Source organism: Hevea brasiliensis, chromosome 15, assembly GCF_030052815.1.
Source record: "Hevea brasiliensis isolate MT/VB/25A 57/8 chromosome 15, ASM3005281v1, whole genome shotgun sequence".
In the NCBI taxonomy this organism is placed as follows: Eukaryota; Viridiplantae; Streptophyta; class Magnoliopsida; order Malpighiales; family Euphorbiaceae; genus Hevea; species Hevea brasiliensis.
This window is the reverse complement of record NC_079507.1, coordinates 63967099-63981511: the sequence shown is the minus strand read 5'-3', so window position 1 is coordinate 63981511 and position 14413 is coordinate 63967099. Positions and strand designations below refer to the sequence as shown.

Below are 14413 nucleotides of genomic sequence, written 5' to 3'. Positions count from 1 at the left end.
TTTTATTATATAATAATTAATTTATTATATTAAAAATTAACTTTTTACATAAAAATTTTTGAACTTCAACCATTAAAATCGTATTTCGTACAAAAATATTAATAGTTATTTAAAATTCATTTTACTATTTTTTTAAAATGTTTAAGATTTTAAAATTTATATTTATCATATTTTCTCTAAAAATTAATAATTTTTAACAGTATTTTTTAATTAAAAAAGTCAATTATTTTTTTAAAAAATTATATATATAAATTTTTATTTTTATTTTTATTTTCATATTTTGTTATACAATAATTAATTTATCACATTAAAGGTACATTAAAAAAAAAGCATGTGACACAATTTTTTTATTTTTATATTTTATTGTATAATAAAAAAATCATATTAAATATTAACTTTTGAATTTCAACTATTAAAATCTTTGTTTCATAAAAATATTTAAAATTATTTAAAATTATTTTTACTATCTCTTAAAAAATTTAAAATTATTAAATTTCTGCCGGTCACAATATCCCAAAAGTTAACAATTTTTAATTACATTTTTATTAAATTAAAAAAAGAGTGAATTATTTTAAAAATTATATTAATATATACATATTTATATTTAAATAATTATTCACTAAAAAGTTAATTATAAAATTTAACCATTTACATTTAGAAACATTTCTTATTTTAAAATTTTAAAAACTTTGGTAATCATATTTTAAAAATTTCCACGTGTCATATAATTTTTTTACTTTATTTATTCGCTTATTGGTACATGTCAAATAATTTAAAAATAATAAAAATTAATATATTAATTAATTTATTTATTTATTAACACTTAAATAAAATTATAATTAATTAAGAATTTTTCATTAACATTTTATAATATGATTATAAAAATATAAAATATAGAAAAAATATGTTAGATTGATTTATTAAATAAAAAAATATATATTAATATAATTGTTTTGAAAAATAATTCATTCTTTTCATAAATTTATCATTGAAGCTATAACTATTTGAAGTTTGTTCACTTAGGCTCTGTTTATTTTAAGTAAAATATTTTTCTAAAAAATATTTTTTATATTTTCTAGCATTTGAGACATTCAATAAAATAGATTAACAAAAAATATTTTTCTGATTAGGAAGAAAATTAAGTTATTTTTAAGAAAAATAATTTCCTTTTTTAGAAAATGTGAGTTTGTTTTTATTTTTTAAACTTTGATAATCTTATTAAAATATGAACACTTATATATACATAATATAAACATATACCATTAATTTAATATTAAAATCAAACAATAGAAAATACTTTCATGGAAAATATTTTTTTAGAAAACATTTTCAACGAAAAATATTTTTTGAAAAATTTTATTAATTTAGAATTTAAGTTATATTTGTAAAAATATTTTAATTTTTCTTAGAAATCTTTCAATCAAAATAAAATAAGAAAAATAAGAATAAAAATAACTTATTTCTAAGAAAAATTTAATAAGCAAAGACTTGAACTTATTAAAAAACTAGAGATAAAACTAATTTAAAAAAAATAGAAAAAGGTCCATAAACTTAATTTTACCTATGTATCCCTTTAGGATTTAGAGGAATCAAAATTTTCAGTTATAAGTTGAGAGAAGGGAGATTGAGGTGGTTTGGTCATATGAAGCATAGAAATAGGAAAGCTCCAATTAAACAAGTAGAGCATATTGGGTTGAGGATAGAATGAAAATAATAGGTAGACCTAAACCTACTTAGAGGAGAATAGTACAATATGACCTAGAAGCATTACATATTTCCGAGGATTTAACCCAAAATCGTTTAGAGTGGAGAAAGAATCCATATAGCAGACCCCAATAAATTTTTGGGATAAAAGCTTAGTTGAATTGAGTATTATTTGCCCTTTTTAAAAAAATTATATGATAATAATTAAAAAAATATAAAAGAAAAAAAAATCAAAATAGATGGTATTGAAAATTTTATTGAAGATATAAAATAATAACAGAGTAATTGAGATAGTATTAAAAATTTCAGTGAGTATAAAAATAATAAAGTAGGGGAATTGTGACAGTACTGAGAATTAAAAGGAGTTTAGAAAATAATTATTTAGAAAATTTGAGAGAAATTGAAAGAGTATTAAGAATTAAAGAGAGTGTAGAGAATTAATAATATATATATATATGAATTAGGAGTAGAATGAAGTATTTATTGAATTTTTTGTATTTAAATCGCCGGTTTGGTCCGGTTGAAAATCGTCGGTTCAATCCGGTTCGGAACCGCCGGTTCACGGTTTCTAAAAATTATGAACCTGAACCAAACCGTCGAAGGACGGTTTCGGTCCGGTTTGAAGCCGGTTCCGGTTTTGACCGGTTTCGGTCCGGTTTTGACCGAACCGGTTCCGGTTCGGTTCCGGTTCGAAACCGAACCGTGGCCACCCCTACCTTTATCCCAAAAATTTCTCCACTTTCTCCACTTTCTCCACTTTCTCAACTCAGCTATATGGATTCACTTTCTCCACTCTAAATGATTTTGAGTTAAATCCTCAGAAATTTGTACATTCAATAAAATAGATTAATGGAAAATATTTTTCTGATTAGGAAGAAAATTAAGTTATTTTTAGGAAAAATAATTTCCTTTTTTAGAAAATGTGAGTTTGTTTTTATTTTTTAAACTTTGATAATCTTATTAAAATATGAACACTTATATATACATAATATAAACATATACCATTAATTTAATATTAAAATCAAACAATAGAAAATACTTTCATGGAAAATATTTTTTTAGAAAACATTTTCAACGAAAAATATTTTTTTAAGAAACATTGATGTGGCTTAACCGCAAGTGCACGAGTCATTTAAGTAGTATAGAAAAGATATCGTTCGCTCGAAAAGTTATGTTATAAATTGAATTTTTTGATATAAGAAATATACTAATCTAAATTGAATTTGGACTAACAAATAATTAAATGAAAAGATTGGGAATCAAAGGGTGTATTTGTAAATTCAATGAAGAAATTGCTTGACTAGAAAAATTCACTAAAATTATAAGAAATAGATTGAGCTAAATGCAATATTGTAAGAATAAAAGTAACAAGTAATTAAAATCAATTAACAATCAACAATGGTAAAAGGTGATTCCGAAGTTATGGGGTTCATATTTAAACTATTTTGAAATTTTGAATGGTTAACCAAACATATAAAAATTATGTGTTTCAAGAATATTAATTTTCATATCCTTTGAAAACCCTTTTGAGTGAGAGAAATAGTGCCTTAATTAATTTAATCCTACTTTCATAGAGTTAAAATTAATAAAGACCCATTAGGTTCTTTAATCAATCTATTAATCATCTTAATCCTTAGTCTATTTTTAGATCTAAATTAATTAAGTCTAATCTCTTAATTATCTATTACTGGATTTTATCCTTTCGGTGCTTCAATCAAGGATATAGAATATAACTTAATAGGATCTTACACTAAGCATTAGGCACACAAGAAATGGATAAAACTTCATAATAATTATAAAATCTGGATTAACCAGGTCAAATCTATAAAATATCTTAAATATTACATACCCAACTCCAGAATCTTAAAAGAACTACTCATTACTCATGTTTAATGCAAATGCTCTAACAAAAGAAGAAGTAAAAGATGAAAATAAAACTAAAACTGAGAAAACCCGATAAAAGAAACACAGAAAATGGTAGACATAGAGAAAAATCAAAGCTTCAGATGGAAATAACAAGATTCGTGGCTCCTTTTTCTCCTACCTTCCGAATCTTTCTTCTTACAGCAAAAATAAGATAATAATGCTTTTATACCCCCTGACATAAACCCTAAAATGAACTAAAAATGGTGTGTGGTGATGTCATACACGTGTGACAAGATCTTGTTCCCTCAGCCAATTAATGAGAAAGTTCATGATCGAAATTATGCCCATATAGCATCTTATGCGGAGTCAGAATTGGAGAAAATAAGTGGAAATAGCTTTGTATGGCCATGCAAGTCCTTGCGCATGTTTTGGCAAGCTTCAGAGAAATTTCCGTGAAGGTGCATAAGCAAGTGCATAGGCTATGCAAGAGGATATACACATTTCGACAAACTTTAGAAATTTTTTGGTACATAACCTATGCATGAAACTTTGCAGGTTTTGGCTGGTTTGAGTTCATCCTCCGTGAAGGTGCATAGGCTATGTAGGAAATTATGCATATTTTGGCATACTTGCAATATTTCTCCAGTCTCTTGCATCAAATGGTGCATAGGCTATGCAACTTTCGGCAACTTAAGAATTTCTTTCATTTTTTTGAACACATGCTGCATAGCATATGCAACTCTTTATGCAGCTTTCAAGAATCTTCAATTTTAGGCTTTATTTTTGGCATTTTTGAATCTGAAATTTACTTCTCACTTGCACAATTGCCTTTCATCCTTCAAGAATATCATTTTACCTACAAAATAAAACAAAATTATGAATTAATCCAAAATTTAACAATTATAAAAAATAAACTAAATAACTAATAAAATTAACTAAAAATGCCTAATAAAAGAATAAAATAACTTTGAAACTTAACGTAAATGATTATATGAAATACATATATCAAATAACATTTTTCATGGAAAACTTTTCAATACATAGATTAATTTTTGCAAAACAAATGTAGCATTAATTGAAAAATATTCAGCTTGCACAATTCAATACAGAAACCAAAATGATACAGATGATAAATATTGCCTAATTATTCCTTTTCCATTACAAGAAACGAGGACCATAATAACCAGTCTTGTTCCGTAAATCAAAGCACATAATGCACATACATTACAACACCAATTAAAAGAATATTGCAGCATCATTAAATATAAAACTCACTTTCAGCGAAACTCCATTTTTGGGTCTATGCCACTACGACCTTCATCTATAATGGCCAAACTCAACATTTCTGTGCAAAACTGATCGTCCAGTTTCAGCCATAAAGCCTGATTGAGAAGCAAATTTTAGAGGAGACGAAAGTAATGGTTCATAATATAATCAAGCTCTCCTCACATCATCAGATATTAAAATGCAAGTGAAATAAATATTATTTATCAGCTAAAAAAAGAGATGTATGCATGCACGTGTATGCCAGAGAGGCAGAGACAACTGAAAAAAAAAAAATTCCTTACACATTCAAAGAAACAACAGCGAAGGAAATTCCAGATTACAAACGTCGTGATGGCACGTAATTGCAGCAGTAAAATTATCCTGCACGAGGATAAAGAAAGAATGAGATAATACTTAAAAATCTAAAAGACAATGGAACTTGAAAATTTAAGGTTCTGTTCAATGTAGGAAAAATCTTACTACAAATAAAAGGGAAAAGGAATTTTAGTAGGACAAGAAGATGGGATATAATTGATCAGTTTTTGCTCTCAAAATTTCTTGTTTTGCAAGTTTTATAGGTCTAGTAGTTTATTATAAATTTTGTTAGTGGGCTGCTACTTCATATCACACCATTCATCTTAGCATTTTATCCTAATTATTTCGTGCTCGTGAATGTTGCCCTCACGATTGAGAATTGCAGTTTGCCTCTCCCAGTGGGGAAAATTCCTCAAAATAAAAAGGGATCTTAGTAAAGGTGTACAAATGCCAATTTCTTAGATTACACCCAGTTTGGTCATTCCCCATTCTCCTCATCCATTTCACTATGGTTACCAAAGCCAAATAGCTAAGGAATGCAAATGAGGACTTGATTTTTGTTCCTTATATGCTATCCTACAAGGTTATTTATATCAAGTGATTTTCTTCTTTGTTGTCTTCTTCATAGAAAGTTGCAAGTACTTTTTCTTCCATAAACCAAATTAAATGTTCAGTACATTCTATATATGTCAGAATTTAGCATGTTCATTTCCCACATCAACTCTTTTGTATCATAAATAAAATGGAATGTTCAAAATTTTATTTATAAAGTTTGGCTGAGAAAAAAAATTTTGTATCACTAAAAAGCATTAAATATAAGAGAATCATAACTTACGAAAGCTAATTTCATTATATTTTATACATTTTGTAAGTACCTTCAAGTTCAGCACTGACTCTCTTGGTTCATCATTACTTCCTAAAACTAGCAAAAATCACTACATGATTTTTTTCTCATTTATATATTTCAATCAAAACTTCAAATATATTACCATTATTTGTCGGCGCACATATGTTAGTGTAAAAATGATTTTTATGCATAAATAACTAAAATGGTATTTGCCTCAACTTGTTTCACCAAAAGAATTTGCCGAAACAGAAGCCAAATTTAGAAACGGATTAGTGTTGGTTTATAATTTGAAACGACTTTTTAAACGGAAATTAAGTATAAGGTGTCAAATATATTAGAAACTCCTTAGAAACTAATTTGAAACGGATTTGAAACTGAAATTAGAAACAGAACCTCTTCCGTTTCAAAAATATGCACCAAAGTTTGACGACAATTTTAGCATCGGTTTAGAAACCAATTACAAACCGAATTCTCAAACCTAAAATTTCGATTTCAAAATCCGAAACCTCTTTTACTTTTAATTAGAGATTGTTATTAGGGGCGAGCATTCGGTTCAAATAGAACTGAATCAAATTAAATTATGAAAACTGAATTACATATTTTAGAAACCAAACCAAACCAAACAGAAATGGATGAAAAATCGAATCGAACCGCTCTATTTCGGTTTGGTTCTGTTCAAATCGATCGGTTTTGATTTTTGATTGTTTTTTTAATTTATACTTGATTTTCAAGTTATTTAGTCTAATTTTGACTTTGGTTTTAACCTAATAACCATTAATCAATGAAATTAAACAATTTATATATATATAAAATTAAATATAATTCATAAATTCTCCATAAAAATAAATCAATTCAAAAATCGATTCGGTTCAATTTGAATATATAAAATTACTATTCGGTTAGGTTTGGTTTAAATGATTTTTTTTCTCTTCAAAACCGAACCGAACCGAAATAACTGAAATTTTTATAATATAAAATCGAACCGAATCGATTGATTTTTAAAACTGAATTGATTAAACCGAATTGATTCGGTTCAGTTCTGTTTTTCAGTTTGAACCGAAATCTGCTCACCCCTAATTGTTACTATTTTAGAAACCAATTGGTTCGGTTTCAAACTTTAAGGTAGGATTAGATTTCATAGTCATATTAGAAACTAATTTCATCGGTTTCTAATCCATTTATTTAGAAACCGAATGATTCGATTTCAAAATTAAAGGTAGGATTGTAAGATTTCATGGCTATATTAGAAATCGATTTGGTCAATTTCTAAACCGATTTTGTCGGTTTCAAAATTGAATGTAGGATTGTAAGTTTTTTTGGCCATATTAGAAACCAATTTTATTGGTTTCAAATCTCATACTTAGAAACTGATTAGTTCGGTTTCAAAATTTAAGGGAGAATAGTAGGATGTCATTGTCATATTAGAAACTGATTTCGCTGGTTTCTAATCCCTATATTTAGAAACCAATTGGTTCAGTTTCAAAATTTAAGGGAGGATTGTAGGATGCCATAGTCATATTAAATACCAATTTAGTCGATTTCTAATTCCTTTATTTAGAAATCGATATGTTCAATTTCAAAATTTAAGAGAGGATTGTAAGATGTCATTTTCATATTAGAAATTGATTACGTCGATCTTTAATTTCTTTATTTAGAAACTGATTTTTTCAGTTTTAAAATTTAACGGAGGATTTTTGGATGCCATGGACATATTAAAAACCAAGTTCATAAACCGATTTGTTCGGTTCCAAAACAAAGAGGATTGTAGGGCTCCATGGTCATTTTAGAAACTAATTTCGTCGGTTTTTAATCCTTTGTTTAGAGACCATTTTGTTCAGTTTCAAAACTTAAGGAGGATTGTGGGATGTCTCTATTCATTTTATTTAGAAACCGATTGGTTCGGTTTCCATTATGATTAAATAAAGTTAATACTAAATATGAAACTGCGTAGTTTTGGATTAAAACCTAAATGAGCCTAAAGTAGTAACACAATCATCTGTCTCTTTCATTTGCGTGTAGCCCTCGCCGCACACCAGATTCCTGTACCCTTGCCTCATTCCTTCGATTCCATCCACTTGCTGTTTTGATTTCTCCTCTTCGAACAAGGTCAGCGTTTCATCTTCGATTCCATCGGTATCAACACAGTGGGTATTTTGATTATTATTATTAGCTGTGATTGAACCCCATTCATTCGATGATAGTTTTTCATAGTGGGTATTTTGGTATCGCGATTTGAATATGTGAATTTTTGTGAAAGGAGACACATATATCACTGCCTTGTTTCTTTGCCTTTAGCATTCCTCAAGGAGGAGAAGAGTAACCTTCGCTGTATTTTCATTTTACAGAGAGAGACACGCGCATAGCTCTACCACTATCAGCTTGGCCTTGCCAAAGTGGAGCTTGAACCTGGATTCCTCAGTCCTTCTAATCCCTCTAACTGAGGCTACGGTTTTCGTTTGCTTTCCTCCTCCTCATCTTTTTCTATAAATATGATTCATTCGTGGATCCTCTTTGTGATTATTATTAGTGGATTTGATGTAAATATCACTGTTGTGCTTCCTTGTTTGAGTTACTGATTTGAGATTTTGAGATCTTAAGTGTGTTTTGTTGTTCATTTAAGGGACTTTTCACTCTGCTAAATATACCTTGAGATAGGTTTCAATTAGTTTAGTTAGTGACTGCAAGTTTAGCCTTTTGAGTTATTTTCTTAATGTGCTTTTATATTCTAGAAGTTGTAGGAGTAGAGGTTAGATCATCCGAAATTATTTTAGGAATTCCATACGATAACATTTGTCATTTTCTTTGATTGTAGAGTGTTAATTGTAATGATGGATTACTCACTTAAAGGTTTACCTTCAATATGAATTGCATAAGAATTCTCCTTCTCCATTTCTCTAATTTTTTTTTGTCTAAAATGATTATCACCTTAATAATATCAAAAAAATCAAATTAGCTAGGAATATGATTGTCGAATTGGATTAACAGATTTAGATAAAGTGGGAGTGAAATTTTCGATAATTGACAGGGAGCCAATACATCATGCTATAGCTGTTTATTAGAAGCTAATGATGCAGTGGAGCAAACCCCAAATGACACACTGCAATTCGTGTGATTAATGTTTTCTTAGTCCCCAAATTTCACTTTGATCCCATCAAGATGCAATTTTATCATAATGTTGATTTTTCTTTTTCCTTCTCAAATATTTATTGTTGTCCTGTCTATGAAAACTTGTTATCTTTTTTATAGAAATTGTACACATAAAATGTTATATTATCTATTCTCTGTTTTATATTATGTGGAATCTGTAAATAGTTTCATTTAGTAGGGGTTCCCAAAATAGTGAGGTAACTAATCCTTGTATGGTTTCCTAGAAAATTTATGAATAAGGAAAGTTGCTATTAAGATGCCATTATTAATGTTACTGAACTGACTATCTGCCCTCTTATGGGCCAATATTATAATTAGTGATGGGGAAGTTGAACATAATTTTGCTGTTAGCATTTTTTTTTTGTTTTATGTTTTATCTGCAGTTCAATTGAAATTGGAATGGCTTTTCTGCTATATTGGTGACCTAGGGTTGCTGTTTCTAGGATGCTTATATTGAAATGCTGGAAAAAAAACTCAAATATGGCTGATTTTGTGTGGCTGAACTCTGCAATTATTTGCTCAATTTTAGATCTGATTGCTATGATAGGTAAACAAAACTAAACATTCTATGCTTTTCATTGAGAATTTCATAGATAAAGTATTTTTTAAGAAAATTAAAATCATGACTAAGAATATTTTTAAAATAAAAAAAATGATAAAAATTAAAAAATTATCTTTAAAGGGAATTTCACTTTTATTCCTTTTACATTTATCGATGAAATTAAAATTAAAGAACTTATTTGAGACTAATTTTTTCCAAGCATTTTCAAACAATTTCAATTTTTTTAATGGCTCTTTAATCCACATCGACTTGATCCAGTAAAGTTTTTATCACTTTGCACATCAAGAACAATTTAAAATTTGTTTCAAATAAATTTTTGTACACTTATTTGATTTAATTTCAATGAATTTTTTATTATTAAAATTAATCTTACTTGAATTATGGACTAACATATTAATAAAAGAGAAAATTACATGTTTCGGAAAAATATATAGACCGTGCTTAATTAAAAAATTTTCCTAGTACTAGTTCTACTATTTTGGCACCATTAAGGCCACTTGTTGAGTACTGTGATTATTGTAGAATAATTTAGATTTACCACCCAACACATTTGAAAAGTTTTCCTAGTAAATTTTCTATGCATATTTATTTAAATTGCATAGCCTTAAAGTTCACAATAGGGAAGTTTCCTGGAACCTTGCTACTGACACCAGCCAATAAATAATCCAAATTTTCTGAATTATGGAGCTATCAATTCTAATTAAAGAGTAATGGTGATTTATCTATTTATTAATTGGCTTTTTACTTTTATGTTTTAATGGATTAATTGTTATGACCAATTCATGAGGATATATATATTGAGATTAGAAAAAAAAAAAAAAGAATCTATATATGTATACTCCAAGGGCTAGCTCCATGAAGAACATTTTTTTTCTATTAACTTTAAATATTAATTATGAGATGATTAAGTGCTTTCTCTTCATGACTCAATGAAATGATAGTTGACCATTTGGGAACTAAATGGTATTATTGCTTCTCTGTTTTTCTTACGCTATACATCTGTCAGACGTTTTCATCATCGTGCTTATTTTCTTTGTTTTTCCTAATCTGATACTAATAACCTCATAGAAATGCGCCTGGTTGTATGCCTTGGTTGATGAATGTAGTTGCTGGTTGAGAGCTTAATGTCTTATGAGAATATCTGTTTTTCCCATTCGAAAATATATAGGTTGTCACCATTACCAGTAATAGAGGTTGTGTAGGTAAATTAGACTAATGCGCTTTAAATTGACTTTAGAAGAATCTACAAGAAAAGATCATGCTTCATAATTGATGATTTGGTCATTGTCACTCCTTACAAATTGCCTCCTTGGTTATGTATGAAGGATGAGTATATGTTCCTAACGGTAATAGTTCCTGGTCTGAGAAACCCGAAGGACAAATTGGATGTGTACTTGTAGCCCCTTATTGCAGAGTTGAAACAGTTGTGGGAAGTTAGAGTTGAGACATACGATGCATCTAAGAAGAACAATTTTACAGCCCCAACTCCAGATGCGACTCATCAGGATGATGGTGGAGAGGCCGATGGTGGTGATGAGTGATGATATTGTTGATGACAAGTAGCTTGTTTTCTTGTTATTATGATATTTTATTTTTTCATACAGTACATTATTGTCATAACTCATCATTGTCATATCTATATATAATATTGACTGATATTTGATAGCCTGATATTGTAAATATTGTGATATTGAGCATTTAAAATTAATATTATATTATATGCTTCAATGTAGGAAATAATGTATTAAAAAAAATAAAAATTTTTCTAGTAATTTGAAACGGATTAGAAATGAATTTTCGTTTCTAATCTAAAACAGAAAAATTTTCGATTTCAAAATAAAAATAATTTTAGAAACGAATTTGAAACGAAATTTCTGTTTCTATTTAAAAATTAAATGCATTTCAGTTTTAAAAAGTGTTTTATTTGTTTTTACAATTTAAAAACTGATTGAAAAAGGAAATTCGTTTCAGATAAATTGAAACTAAAAATATCAATTTTTAAATTGAAACGGATTTTGAAATTGAATTAATGTGGTTTCTAACTTTGAAACGAAATAGCGGTTTAAAAACTGTTTTAGAAATTGAAATGAACCTCATTTTCCGTTTATAATTTATTTAGAAACATGTGAATTTTAAACCGAATATTTCGGTTTCAAATCAATTTCTAAATGATTTAAGAAATCGATGTTCACTTATATTCAAATCTCCTTTTTTCTTGTAGTGTTTTTTTAACTCAATTATCTCGCTTGACATGGCATTGATTCATTTATAATAAAACCTACCTACGTGTGAATTTTCAGCATTGAGTGTGCCAATGTTTACCAATAAGTTTGTGCCATGTTACGTGGTACAAAAATTGGTGGGATACATAGAACTTCTGCGTGTGTGTGTTTGTAAGATGTACACCAATAGAAGGAAATCAAGATGTACCTGCAAAAGATACGTATAGGCAAGACCAGCATAGGTAATTAAACTTCTGGTTGACAGTGTCAGTGCTCTGTCATAGCATGAAGTTGCTTCATGATACATCCTGCACAATGCAAGGTAATATAACTAGCATCACAAAAATGAAAAGTCAATTTTCCAGGATGAGGGCTAAGGGCACCAATAATAATAAAATTGCTGGCATCATTATATCAGCTTCACTGAATGAAACAGCAATCTCCCATAAAAGGACATTGTGACAGTTCAACATTCTACAGAGACACTGTAGAACATCCAATTCCTCTTCATGCTCATTGCAGATCTAGAGCAATTTTATTCATCTAAACATGCAGCTACGGGTCATAGTAAAGTGCTTTTATTTCCTTGTCAGGTTGCCAGAGACCTCAGCCAGCTACAGAATATCTACAATAACAAGATTGTTTGAAGAAGTGAAAAAGAAAATCTATTTTCCCACTTGTGGTTGAGATAAAGTATTTGGGTTTTCCATTAGGTAAAGAAACAAAAGTCACCAACATCAAATATCCTGAAGCACCTAAAAGGAAAGTAGAAACCAAGAAACGTGGGTAAAGCAAGTGATTCCAACATATTTTATAACACACTTTTAACTTCCTGCATGCGTGGGCTAGATTAACCACAGTCGGCTCCCACAATTGGCTTAAAGATGGAATGTGTGCCAAAGTCTTTTCAAACCACAGTGCAGCCTTATTGTACCTGAAAGCATTTCAGAAGAAAAAATTATACAAGACCAAATCGCTTAATTAGAATGACATAAAAAAATTTGTGGCCAGTTACCTAAAGAAGCCTTGCTAGTAAAATAATGACGACTTTATAACAGATTATTCTGTCATCGTGTAAAAAGCCTTAAATATTAACAATGTAAAAAAGCCTTGCTAGTAAAAGTTCCAAATCAAAGTCACTTCCAAAAAATAGATAATGATGGCGGCAGTGGCGGTAGCAATGAAACTATACCATCTAGTGAGGAGCCAACCTTACTCTTTCATGTTATAAGCAACAACACCTAATTCATTATAGACAAGTGGATCTGAAGGGCATATTGTCTTTGCCTGCATAAAAAACTGGAAAAAGGGGAAAGAAATTAGAATCCTGAAAACGATGAAAAGAACCATCAAGAACAATAAATAACATAGCTATTCCAATTACTGTTTTAGAGAAAGACAAAGGAAAATAAGACAAAAATACCAGAGGATTCCAAACAAGAAAGCATGGGCAAATTAAGAGTAATTTTATTAGGACCAAACTCCGTTTGTTTTATACATTAATTTAAAATAATTGTTCACAATCATTATTTTCTACTCTGAAATTGAAAAACAATGAAAATATTTAAATCTAAAAATTCCATTTTAACCATTCAATAAAAGCAAATATCTATAGTACCCAAAATAAAAATATATAAACATTAGAAATCACAAATTATAAATAATTTTCAATTGTTCTTTTTTGTAATTGAATTCATCTATTATAGAATTTTCTCTTTTATCTAAATTGAGAAAATATGCTAAAAATACATTTTTTAGTGAAAACTAATAATAGTACACCTGCAAAATATTTTGCATTTTTTTGTAATATCTCTTGGACTTCGTATAAAACAAGAAATAAGTAGTACAAATAAACTTTTTCTTTCAGGGCTTTGGTGGACTATATATATACTATAGAGCTCTCTTTTTTAGCTTGTGGAAGCCTAAGCTTGTTTCTGCTAGCTTAATATGATTATGTTCATAATCGATCCGTTATACATCTGTTTAGCAACCAAGCTGTCAAATTTTAGCCTCCTGGACTGCTATACCCTCACGCAATACGGTATTTGCTATTTTGTTCACGTAAAAGGGTCATATCAGCTTCAAATCCAAATGCAAGTTCAAAGGTCCAGGATTCTTGCACTTGAGCTATTAATGATTAAATGCCAAGCTTTATCCAACTTGGGAAGAAATTATGCTATGAAGTTAACAAAATGATTGGCTTCCTTTGTGCTTTAAGATTGACTATTTTTATCAGCATTCTAATACATTTTATTTAAAAGAGCTGAATTCTTTTGAATCTCTTCTATGAAGCCGCCACTTCATATCTTACGAGTTGCAGAGCAAAGTTAATTTTCTTTTTCCAGAGCCACTCACACCTATTGGATGTCTTTGTTGCCTCTCTTAAATTTTGGAGGGTTGTCACATTCCTATTAAGTAAATTTTTTCACCTGTAATGAATAATAAAATTTATAAATGCCCAAAAAGGGGTGCACATATTACACA

At 28.7% G+C, this 14413-nt stretch overlaps 1 protein-coding gene and 1 long non-coding RNA gene across 2 annotated transcripts; one reads left to right on the top strand and one right to left on the bottom strand.

Annotated features, from left to right (window-relative positions):
- Nucleotides 1-4791: 4791 nt before the first annotated feature.
- On the bottom strand, nucleotides 4792-13222 carry LOC131173787 (anaphase-promoting complex subunit 6-like). The gene is made up of 5 exons (XM_058136112.1): nucleotides 13146-13222; nucleotides 12750-12863; nucleotides 12138-12237; nucleotides 5182-5217; nucleotides 4792-4952 (listed from the first exon to the last, which is right to left on the bottom strand). The coding sequence occupies exons 1-5, from the start codon at nucleotides 13220-13222 to the stop codon at nucleotides 4848-4850; spliced, it is 432 nt and encodes a 143-aa protein (XP_057992095.1). The 3' UTR covers nucleotides 4792-4847.
- Nucleotides 7750-11372, top strand: LOC110670356 (uncharacterized). The gene is made up of 2 exons (XR_002497868.2): nucleotides 7750-8104; nucleotides 8344-11372. It is a non-coding gene; the product is annotated as an uncharacterized LOC110670356 (long non-coding RNA).
- Nucleotides 13223-14413: the final 1191 nt, after the last annotated feature.

Excerpts from the sequence above, each read along its gene's own strand:
- LOC131173787 (XM_058136112.1), bottom strand. The coding sequence starts at position 13,222 with ATGCAGGCAAAGACAATATGCCCTTCAGATCCACTTGTCTATAATGAA. Across the intron at positions 12,864-13,145 it reads GTTGCTTATAACATGAAAGA|GTACAATAAGGCTGCACTGT; the intron begins GTAAGGTTGGCT and ends AAATGCTTTCAG. Across the intron at positions 12,238-12,749 it reads GCATGCAGGAAGTTAAAAGT|GATGTATCATGAAGCAACTT; the intron begins GTGTTATAAAAT and ends TGCATTGTGCAG.